The following is a 12,681-nucleotide window of genomic DNA, read 5'->3' on the forward strand; positions in this document are numbered from 1 at the left end:
CTTGTTAAGCGTCTGCCTTCGGCTCAGGTCATGATCCCAGGGTCCTGGGATGGAGCCCCACGTCGGGCTCCCTGCTCAGTGGGGAGTCTGCTTCTCCCTCTCCCACACCCTCTGCTTGCATTCCCTCTCTTGCTGTGTCTCTGTCAAATAAATAAAATCTTAAAAAAAAAAAAAAAAACCACATCTGCCTTCAGTTCAGGTCATGATCCCAGAGTCCTGAGATCGAGCCCCACATCAGGCTCCCTGCTCAGCTGGGAGCCTGCTTTTCCCTTTCCCTCTGCCTCTCCCTGCTGCTTGTGTGCGCACTCTCTCTCTCGAATAAATAAATAAAATCTTAAAAAAAAAAAAAGAATCTCATACCCATGAACACAAAGAACTGATAGTGTCCAAAAGGGAAGGGGGTGGGGGAATGGGTAAGTGATTGAAGGGGATTGGGAAGTACAGGCTTCCATTTATAGAATAAGTCACAGGGGATAAAAGGTCCAGCACCGGGAGTATCGTCAGTGGAACTATAATAGGGTTGTATGGTGACAGATGGTAGCTACCCTTGTGGTAAACATAGCATAATGCACAGAGTTGTGGAATCACTATGTTGTAACCTGAAACTAATTTGACACTATGTGTCAATGACACTTCAATTAAAAAAAAAAAAACTGATCATGAAATACAACGCTTAAGTGGCTTCTTGCTCCTTTTAACTTACACCATTTAAAATAATCCAGGGGCAGCTGGCTGGCTCAGTCGGTAGAGAAGGTTAACTCTTGATCTTAGGGTTGTAAATTCGGGCCCCATGCTGAGCGCAGAGATTACTTAAAAATAAAATCTTTAAAAACATAGAATAATCCAGCATAAACAACACTGATTTATTTTAACCTAAACACGCATATTTCTGCATGTTATCTTGCATTTTATTTTGCATTTATATTATGGCATTTAGCAATAATTGCACTTTATCTTATGCTTTCCACAAAATGTTTGACTTAAGGACATGTATATTACAGTAATATAGTTTCTCACCTTGACTACTCCATCAAAGCCAGGGATTGTGTTAACCTTTGCTTTCTTCGCTAATAATTTGCTTTCAATTTTGTCACCCATGGCTTGAATAGCATGTGTGTCAGGTCCAATGAAAACGACATCTTCTGCTGCCTGTGGAGAAACACAAGTAAAAATCTATAACAAAAACAAATATGGTGCTTGATACAGTCACAACGTTATAAAAAGAAAACCCGTATGTATATTTACTAATTATTTCATACCAAAGACAACTTAAAAGCGAAGCATTTGAGCCAAAACATTAAAATATATAGTGTTGTAGATACTACAAGTGCATCAAAGATAGAGGAAACAAAGTCGGACCAAATAAAAATAACAAATGAAGAATTCCTGCTTGATATTAACAGTATTCCTTGGGAAAGCCACTTCTGTGGTGTTATATATAGTATCCTGCCACCTAACCTAAACAGTAAGTTCACCTTTAAAACACCTTATAAATCTTTGCATTCTTCATCCCCTACAGCACACTGCCTAGTTCAACACAAATGTCCTTTTTTAATAAATACCAACTCTGCATCAGGCTTTGAGCTAAATGTAGGGGACATGGATGAAAACCACAGGATATCTGCTAATTCAAGGGAATGTGATCACTAATACCTCAGGGAAATAGACAAAAGAAAGTACAGAATGTTTACATCCTTGTGACTACACAAAACGAGTCAAAAATACAGTGGGAATTTACCAGGTAGAGTTATAGTTTCCACAAAAACTCTTCTGTATAAATCACATTTAGTTCCCCAGCAACGGATCTACCCCTCTGTGTTTACGGTATTGTAATGAACAAAATGCTAATGAATTTTGCCAATGAACTAATCCTAGAGAGAACCAAATATGACGTAGTTAGTGCCACCACAGGGCACGGTCTAGAGAAGTAAAGGTGAGGATTGCTGAAGTAAAGGATGAGATTACTGGGTAAAGAATGGAGGTTAAATATGAAAAAAGGAAAGCCAGAATGTATGCTAGGCACCATCAGAGTCAGGCCCCGAATTGTTGATTCTCCCATGACTAAAGGTATAAAAAATAAATTGTCTAATTTATGTCTCATAGTCTATCTATTGGCACTGGTGCCTGAAAGGACTCTTTGCTGAAGAATGAAGCTCCCTATATTATCCAGAGTAGTTACTGCAGTGTGTTGCTTGGATTGGTGTCTTGGCCATTATGAACTAAGAGGATTAGAACCACAAGAGCAGAACGGGGAAGGAGAACAGGGAATCAACAAAAGTGATATACAGGAGATAAATAATTGGGGGATGAGATGACGACAAACTTGCCACATGCTAAACTGAGATGTCTATGGGATAGCATACAGGAAGCTGACAGAGAGGTCTAGAGGTTCTAAGATGAGTCCAGGCTGAGATACGGATTTTCAAAGGCATTACAGGAGAAAATTAAAAGTTGTAGATGAAATCACTCTCATAAAATGTACACAAAAGCCAATGCCTTTAAACTCAGGATGTATACTTTCCCTTATGCCCAAAACCAACACAGAAGAAAAGGGAATTTTTAGACTCCGAGACTAATAAAGTCTCCTTTTCTTTGTGTGACGATGGGAATTATAACCACCTTGCAAGTCTGATTGAAGTGTTAAATAAAATAGTAAAACGCCAAGTTGAGTGCCACAGCTGTTAGTTCTTATCGCTTAACCAAAAGTCCTGATAAAAAGAGAACACTAGAAAAGTAAGGCAGTTGGGTCCACAGAACCTCAAAATACAATATAGGAACCCAAATACCTACAATTACCAGTTACAAATGGCAGAATGCAAAGTAAGAAATCTCTTCAGCCAAAACAGAGGCTCATAAAATATTTCCCCATCAAATGTTTGTATTTAGTTTTAATAGTAGAACCTTATTTTCTTAATTAAAAAAAAAAAACTCTTTTGTGAAACTCCCAAAACGTAAACACCTGAGAAGGGAAGCTGCTCTGTAAGGCGGCAAAGTGGTCGTAGGCTTACAGCTCCACATACCCCACATCTCTCCAGCTCGATAAACTAGTCATTTTGGACCACAGCAGTTATCACATTCATTTCTCTTCATCCCAAACCTGCAACCCACTAAATGCCAAGACAAGTCGAGAGGAAACAGTCATGTTTCCACTATCAATTGTCTTTCCATATTCTCATTTTACTTGCCAAGATGGAGCAATTTTTATTATAAATGCAGTTTTAAATACCACTATGTTAGACAGACGTAATCAAGTAATCAGAACACCCATGCAAACTGTTGAAGAAATAACATAAATGAGAACATCCAAAATACATTATGGTTTTACAGTAAAACTTCTGATTAACAGAAGGCCAACAACTAGGAACCTCTGAATAGTTAACTAGGAACCTCTGAATAGTTAACTAGATTTTTCTAATGCATTCTGATTTGAGACAAATTACTCACCCCAAAATGCAAAATTACCAAGCAAAAAGCTCATATCAAGTATTTAATGACTATTCTTTTGTCCCATCCAACAGAAAAGAAAAACAGCCCGTTGTAAGCTGGGTAACTACTCAGACGGATGTTTTAATGAACTAATTTCCTCTTTCTTTAGATGTTTTGGTAGTACTCCCTGGGTTAGCCCTTAAATGTCATTAAAGCAAAATGAGAACGCAGTGTCCTAGTTCCTAACTCCCATAATTCTCTGACCAAAAGAGCAAGGATGAGATCAGGGTAAGACAGTATGGCAACTGCAAAGTGATGGAGCATGCTTTAAAAGTTCCGAGATTTTGACCAGTCATCTGTGTGATTCAGAAGTTAAGGCCAGAATTTATCACTAGTACCCTTTTGCTAATCTTTTGTTCACCCTGGATCTTTTGTCATCCATCCAATTCTCCATCTCCCTTAATCACCAGTAAGTCTTTTTGACATTCCATAGCAATAAAATGTACTTCTAAATATATGCTTTTTAAGGTCCCTGTAAACTTACCATGAATGATAAATATAATACCTGAAGGCAGTTAATGTCTTACGGTCATGGGCATTTTGGGGGCCTGCGTAGCTCAGTCAGTTGAGCATCTAACTCTTGATTCTAGTTCCAGTGGTGACCTCAGGTTCATGAGGTCGTGCCCCACATCAGGCTCTACACTCAGCAGGGAGTCTGCTTGAGATTCTCTCTCTCCTTCTCCCTCCACCCTTCCCTCCACCCCCGCTCATGTGTGCTCTCACTCTAAATAAATCTTTAAAAATGTATATATACATATATTTTTTTAAACAGCATTGGAAAACACTTTAATAGTAAGACATAGGAAAGAAATTACAAAAAGCCAAAATCACTACTCTAGGATTCCTTTCATTTTCTAAATTCTGTGATTTTATGGTTCTGGTCAAATTTTGACAGAGGAATGAAAAAAAGCGTTCATTCTGGGTTTTTTGTTGTTGTTGTTGTTTTTAAGATTTTATTTATTTATTTGACAGAGACAGCCAGCGAGAAAGGGAACACAAGCAGGGGGAATGGGAGAGGAAGAAGCAGGCTCCTAGCAGAGGAGCCTGATGTGGGCCTCGATCCCAGAACACTGGGATCACGCCCTGAGCCAAAAGCAGATGCTTAACGACTGCGCCACCCAGGCACCCCAAAAGTGTTCATTTTGAACAGCACGTTAGGGGAATAATGAGATTTAACTTTCAACAGGCTTTATGTTGTGAATGAAGGACAGAAATAATCATCATTTATAAAAAATGTATGATACATAATTTGTTCTCAGAAATATAAGTTAAGGGGCGCCTGGGTGGCACAGCGGTTAAGCGTCTGCCTTCGGCTCAGGGCGTGATCCTGGCGTTATGGGATCAAGCCCCACACCAGGCTCTTCTGCTGTGAGCCTGCTTCTTCCTCTCCCACTCCCCCTGCTTATGTTCCCTCTCTCGCTGGCTGTCTCTATCTCTGTCGAATAAATAAAATCTTTAAAAAAAAAAAAAAAAGAAATATAAGTTAATAAACTGCTACACCATGAATTCAGATTTCTTTTAAATGTATACACATTAGGCTCACCAAGATACTATTTGGATAACTGTAAAGCCATGGTCAGACAAGAGACATAGCCATGAAAAAATTGCTGAACTGCCCAAAGGACTCAGATTCTAAATTTTAATGTATTCCTTGCTAAAAGGAAAAAGAGTTTCTGGTAGAAAAGGTCAGTTCAGGGTTGGTATGGGGAACACACGAGTTAAAAAAGTGAGCCAGTGAGAAAGCTTTCAAAAATTAATAAGACTATGTCAAAAGCATACAGTAGTAGATAGAAAGGATACCGCCTGAATATGGTGACAACAGTATGAACATCAAAAAGAGTAATAGGGAGATTACAAGGTTAATTCATTTTTCAAGACTTCAGAAAAAACCTTTTCCTGCTATCTCTATTCAAGTACTTAAACTTCTTAGACATGTATCACTCATTTCAAAAAAGTATACAGCTCTTTAAAAAGCAATATAGAGGAAAACTAACTTCACAGAGAAAACTAAGCAAAATAAAATGATCAAGATAAAATCCCATACAATGTTTTTACATGGAAAAAAAATAAATACTAGAATGGCATCCATGAAGGGAAAAAAAAAAAACCACAGGAGAAAAACATGTCAACATGTAACATATCAAAACTGTTACCTACTGTTTCAAAACAAGCTGAAAAACATTTTCTAAAGTTATAAAAAACACGCAATAACATAAATCAGAATTAGAAACGTTCAGAAATGAGGTGACAGGCCTCAAAATAAAATCAGAAATTATAAAGAAATATCATTCTAGGGGCGCCTGGGTGGCACAGCGGTTAAGCGTCTGCCTTCGGCTCAGGGCGTGATCCCGGCGTTATGGGATCGAGCCCCACATCAGGCTCCTCCGCTATGAGCCTGCTTCTTCCTCTCCCACTCCCCCTGCTTGTGTTCCCTCTCTCGCTGGCTGTCTCTCTCTCTGTGAAATAAATAAATACAATCTTTAAAAAAAAAAAAAAAGAAAGAAAGAAATATCATTCTAGAAATGTGGACTAATCCAGAAGGAACTCAAGAGTGAATAAAGAAAACAAATAATGCCTTACAGAAAATAGAAAGTGAAAGGAAGAAACTTTTCTGAATTTAAATACCAAAGAAATGAAATTATTTTTAAAGGATACAAGAGAAAATGACAAAACTGAAGAGAGAGAACATCCAACATATGGATAAGAGGAGTCTTTCAAGAAAACTAAGCAAAGAATACCAAAAACTGTATTTCAAGAAAACAGTTTCAAAACTGGAAATAGATAGCAAAAAGACATATTACACCAAAACTGAGAAATTCCATCCAGAATGACCATGATACATGATACATTCTAGCAATACTGCTTAAAAGACAAAGAAAAAATACAAAAAAAAAAAAAAAAGTGACTTATACAAATGAGAAGTTTAAATTATCACCAGACTCGGACAAGAGTAATCCATGCCAAAAGAAAATGGAGTAACATAGTCAAGAAATAAGTATGAGCCAAGGATTTTAAACTCAACAAAACTGATGTCCAAGAAAAAAGTGCCAAGAAAATGTAACAATGAACAAGAAAACTCAGGACCTCTTTCTGAGGAACTGAATAAACCTGTAGCTTGCAAACTACAGGCTGTGAGCCTAATCTGGCCGGCTACCTGCTTCTGTACAGTCCACAATCTAAACAGATTTTGGCAGGAGAACCTGGCTGGCTTAGTTGGTGGAGCACGCAATTCTTGATCACAGGGTTGGGAGTTTGAGCCCCACATTGGGTGTAGATTGCATATATATATACATATATATATATATATATATATGTATATATATATATATGGATTTTGGGGGGAAACAAAGTTTTGGGGGAAAAAACTTAACACTATACCCTGGAGCACCTGGGTGGCTCAACTGGTTAAGTGTCCAACTCTTGGTTTCAGCTCAGGTCATGATCTCAGGGGTGTGAGACTGAGCCCCGCATCAGGCTCCACGCCCAGCACAGAATCTGCTTGGGATCCTCCCTCTCCTCTCCCTCTGCCCCTGCTCATTCTTGCTCTCTCTCTCAAAAATAAATAAAATCTAAAAATGCATTAAAAAAAAAGGAATACTGTATCCTGACATGTGAAAATCACATGAAACTGAAAGAGTTTTACTAGAAAGCAGCCATGCTTATTAGTTTACATGTTGTATGGCTGCTTTCTCACTACCACAGTAAGACTGAGTAATTGCAACAGACTCTTGTGAAGCAAAAAATATCTGCTATCTGGCCCTTTACAAAAACGTTTGCCCACTGCTTTCTAGAGAATGAGCTTCAGAAAAACAAAATGACTAAAAAGAGGTCAACATAAAGGGCCTGTGGTTACTTGCAGGACTAAAACCAAATGAAAGCTAAGGAGAGAGTATACTTTATACCAGCTATATTTTTTTTTCTTAATTTTCTCTTTTTTAGAGAGAGGAGATGGGCAAAAGGAGAGGGAGACAGAGAATCTTAAGCAGGCTCCACGCCCAGTGCAGAGCCCAACACATGGCTCAATCTCACGACCCTGAGATCATGACCAGAGTCAAAATGTCCTATTTTGGCTATGTCCTATGCTTAACCAACTGAGCCACCCAGGCGCCCCATACTAGCTGTATTTTCTTACAATACAGATATAGCACAACTATTTTTAAAGTGGGGGAAGGGCGCCTGGGTGGCACAGCGGCTAAGCGTCTGCCTTTGGCTCAGGGCGTGATCCCGGCGTTCTGGGATCGAGCCCCACATCAGGCTCCTCCGCTATGAGCCTGCTTCTTCCTCTCCCACTCCCCCTGCTTGTGTTCCCTCTCTCGCTGGCTGTCTCTGTTTCTGTCGAATAAATAAATAAATCTTTTTTTAAAAAATAAATAAATAAATAAAGTGGGGGAAGAACATCAAGATGACGTATAAAACTTCTTTAACATTTTCAATAACAACATTGGTATTGATATTGTCATCCTCAGATTGCTATGTGTGTTGGGGTGGGTGGGTGGGTGTGTGTGTGTGTACTACTGACTAGACAAGAATTATGAAGTATTCTAATTTTATCATCTCCCCTGTCCCGGAGAGTCACAATTCTAAATATGAAAACGAAGATACAGGGGTAACAAAGAAGAGGTTATCTTGAATTTTAATTGAAAGTATCACTACAAACACAGGACGTATTTTTAAACTCACATAAAGTACAGACTATATTTAATTATATTTTTATTACAAGTTATATATATAAGAAAAACATTGTGTATCTGTAATATACTATGTGTATTATGCAATATCTATATTATATATATTATATACACCCTATTTGTGCTTGGGGATAGCATTACATCTAAATACATATATTAAATATATTAGCATGTTATATATTCTACTAACAGAACATAGTACATATATCATATGTAATAAACATATGTTTTAAAAAACCTATTAATACACATATCTTCCTAGCCCTATAAACTAAAAGGCCTAGAAGCAAGGACCATCAGTAGCAATGACCATGCCTGACACCCTGACTATGGTCTCTAACACCATTTTTTAAAAAACCAATGACAGCTGATTAAAGGCCTGGAGCAGGAAATGTAAAATGTGAGCCTAGAATGTCTTGTCAGACCAGAGAACAAGGAAGCTGTAAAAGATTATGAGGTCAAGTCAAAAAGCCCATGAGCCAACTTGGGCCCAATGGCCTAAGAGAAACAACTTAGGCTTCACTAATAATTCCAACTGATTTAATCATACAAAATAGGTTCCAATCTATGATGACTTCATAATGACACTTTTTTAAAGAACTGGGTCAACTTTGAAGGATAAGGAAACATTCATTACCCCAAAAACTAGTAAATAAAGGTAAAGAATTATGTACTTATCTTGCTTTCTACCACTAGGTACCAAACAATAAATGGGGCAAAGGGTCTCTTTATAAATATATTCCTTTTTACTTATTTGAGTTAGAGAGTATGAGTGGGGGCCGGCAGGGGGAGGGGGAGGACAGAAAGAGAGGGTGAGACAGAATCTTAAGCTGGTTCCATGCTGGGCCTGGGCAGGGCTCAATCTCACAACCCAGAGGTCATGACCTGAGCCAATGCTTAACCAACTGAGCCACCTAGGTACTCCTAACTATATTGCAATTAATTAATGAAAAAGATGTCAGAGTTAAAATATCACCATTCTACAACCCAGTGAAATACTAGATATAGACAATAAGCATCAAAGGCTGCTGAGATTACAAGTGACAACAAGACACTATGTGCCTCCTACAGTCCTGGCCAACGGCATCCAAACCTGAATCTGATCCCATCTCTGAATCCAGGTGTAGGAATCCAATTTGCAGAAAATGCCAATATTGGAGGAAAACCCTGACCTGTACCATGAGCACGTAATCAACTAAGTCAAGATAGCCAGAAATCCTACAAGTCAATAACCCAAGGTTCTTCAACAAAAAGTTGTAAGGAAAAGAAAGTTCTGAAAAGAATTAAAGATTCTCAAAGAGAAGTTTAAAGGCATCAAAGTTGAAAATAAACGGACCAGACAAACCATAGTGTCTAGCGATGCACATCTGGACAATAAAACTATTTTAAAACGCAAGAAAAGGATTACTATAAAAGTCAAGTAGTGGGTATGAACAGGGAGAGATTGGGCAACAGGACTGAGACAGGCCACATGGACAAGATTCAGGGCAAACATCTAATATCTAGACCTATGCAGTGACTACAAGATTATTTACCTTAAGTAAGCCACACATTTGTTTTGCGTAGCTTCTCTCCTTTATTTTACAATGAAAATTTCAAAAATTATTTCAGAATGGCCACACCAGCTTCTAGAGTGAAACTAGCAGCTGGAACAGGAGCAGACAGGGACAAGGTGCGGAAGAGCACTCCCACCACTGCCATTCAATGTTCTACTGCAGGCCCTGAGCAGGACAGCGTGGGATTAGAGAAGACTGGAATCCGAATCCTAATTCTTTTTCCTCCAAGTGGACTGTGAGGTATCAATCAAGAGAGGTGCAGAACAGCCCTAGAGGAGGGTGCCATCGGCCTCCAACCCCCTACATTTACAGGAATCCTTTTCTTTGAAGTGCCAGTCAGCTCACTGGAATTTAGAACCCAATTTGTGTGACTCATTGGGATAAGAACATTAAGGCATTTGACTGTCATGGGGGTGGGTGGCAGAGGGGAGACAAAGGTTTCATTTTAAAATTCTAAATATAAACTTATAAACCAACACAGTTTATTAATTTGTTTGGGATGTTAATTGCAAGATCAAATGAAATCTAATGATGTACTTACAAACCGTATTTACCTTATGGTGCACTGTGTATGCTGTGACTTAGTTTAGCCAAAAGAATCTGTGTCTTTCTCTTTCAGTAGTATTACCAGTATCTGGATTTCATTCGGTCTAGTGTATATTTTGTATTAAGTGTCCACTTGGCACAATGCACTCAAGCAATATTATTACTTCCAGATGATAGCCACGTACAATATTTATTTAGGGAAATGGAGTAGCGGTAACTGTCCCCACTGTAACAATTGGCAGAAGTCAGGTTTTCTAGTTGAGGAATATAGTTACATATAAAACCCTGTTTTTCATTCACAGGAAGTGAGCATTACAGCAACAGAATACTTTCTACTTCTAATATTTGACAGTGGAAAGATGTCCATTTCCACTTTTCAACTATTACTAAGTCAGAAAATTGTTACATTTCTTTTATTAAATGTTTTGAGTTTCTGATGAAGGTACTTGGAGTAAACAAAATGTTTTGGGTACTTTTTAATTTAATAAAAGCCACTGAAATAAACTATAAATCTCTGAATATCTTTGTATTTTGGGAGTAAACTTTTCAAGCTCATAGGAAAGATATGCTATTTTTTTTTAAATTCTCGTTACTATATTCTATATTAACTTTGGAAATGTTCTTTCCATTTCAGAAGATTTAGAGTTTATCAGTGTTTGCCATCTCTTTTGTGCATATCTGATTTCTTCTTTTTATTTCCGTGTAATCAGCACTGATCTCTATTTCCAGAGTCTAAATGATTGTAAAGAAGAAAGACGCTGGGCACTTAAGCTTCACTGATCACACTCTTAGTGCAGACCAGGATACTAAAAAGAGATGAGTTCACATAAACCTGAGAGGGCTGTTAACCTTTTTTTTTTTTTCCTTCGGGGGAAATGTAGATGCAATAACATTTCCAGCTGAAAGACTCATTCTAAGTTCCTAATGTTTAAGAATGCAAATGAAGTATTCTGTCTTTTCTATGCCTGGAGGTGTTCTGTGAGAAAACAGAAAGAGGTTTCTAGGATTAGTTTCACAGATTTCCTTTATCATGTAAAATTTCAGACTGGTTGCAATGGCAAGAATCAAAGAAAAGCAATAGAGAAGACACCCAGGGAAAATGAATTCAATAATTTCCTTGGCAATCACATTGAGAAAATTTAGGTTAACTAAAAAAGTCAGATGGTGGGATGAATCTTAGTCTCCATTCTTTAAAGAAATTCTAGTTTTAATATTTAGAACATTGAAAAAAGAATACGTTGACAAAATACTGATGATCCATTTAATGACACTAAATTTTCTCAGATGAAGTTGTTAAATTTATCACTCAGCTACCTGGCATTTTCAAGAAGTCAATTTATATTATAATAGTAATACTGCTTTCTTTAAAAATGCAGATACAAATTTTAATGTTTTTCTTTTAGAATGCATACTTTAAAGGACAAAGTAAGAAGCTTCACATTTAAATTTGTATTTATTGCTAAGCTTCTCCTTATGTAAACTGGCCATAGAAATTAGTTATGAAGTTGTCATTTCCTTCTTTTGCACTTCACATAAAATATTTTACATCCCTACGGTCTAGATATTAAAAATGAGTTGCTTTCATTTCTCCCCAATCCAATTAAAGTTTCATGAATACTAAAATTAATCGGATTGGAAACAAATACTTTTCCAGTTCAATTTTAGAACATACTATATAGTAACTATGAAATTAGATAAGCAATTTTACAGTGTAAGTAAAAAAAAAAAATTAAGATTTAATAATACTTCAATTAGCATGAGGGGATGTTAATGTAGATGCCTCATGACTCAGCTTCCTGTTCATTCCTCACAGTCCATTAATATTTACTGCCAGTAGTCAGGAGGAATAGTTAGGTGGTAAACTGGCAAAAGGCTGGAGAGCTTTTTAGTCCAAATATTAGATATTAAATTAAATTAAAAATTTTTAAATTGGTCTGGGACATGATCTGAATTATGTACTTTTTCTATTTCCTTTGAAAATATGTATGTATTTCTTTTAGAGTTTACTGCAAGTAGAAGTCCTCCCATACTCCTTGCTTAATTTACTGCTTTCTGGAACACATCAAGTTTTCGATACCACCCCTGGATGGAAATAGGAGTCATATGGTTTGAATAAAGCATGCTCTACCTACAGTTGGGATATTCTTTTTTGTTGGCACATTTAATTGCCATGCTCTAGGACAGCCGACATTATAAAGCTTATTTCAAATACTGAATGGAATGCTAAAAAAGCAGAGATCATGATTTCCAATTAATTGACGGGAACAACTGAGTAATTCCTCACACTCCTCAGCACAGTCTAACCCACCAGCCTGCTACTTTCACCCTTCAGTTTGGTCATTAACAAGGATGCAATGAAGTGAAAGTGATAATAAGATGTAGTGGAATGACCCAAATAGAGGTTA

The 12,681-nt window shown here is 37.4% G+C and overlaps 1 protein-coding gene across 9 annotated transcripts in view; it reads right to left on the bottom strand.

Moving 5' to 3' along the window:
• PCCA (propionyl-CoA carboxylase subunit alpha) overlaps window positions 1-12,681 on the bottom strand; it is a 391,229-nt gene that overhangs the window by 283,406 nt on the left and 95,142 nt on the right. For all 9 annotated transcript variants that reach the window (XM_026493544.4, XM_057307315.1, XM_057307311.1 and 6 more), the window contains one exon: window positions 1,018-1,149. In XM_026493544.4, coding sequence (XP_026349329.1) covers window positions 1,018-1,149 — 132 coding nt within the window. The remainder of the gene's footprint in view (window positions 1-1,017; window positions 1,150-12,681) is intronic.

Source organism: Ursus arctos, unplaced genomic scaffold (genome assembly GCF_023065955.2).
Source record: "Ursus arctos isolate Adak ecotype North America unplaced genomic scaffold, UrsArc2.0 scaffold_10, whole genome shotgun sequence".
Taxonomy (NCBI): domain Eukaryota; kingdom Metazoa; phylum Chordata; class Mammalia; order Carnivora; family Ursidae; genus Ursus; species Ursus arctos.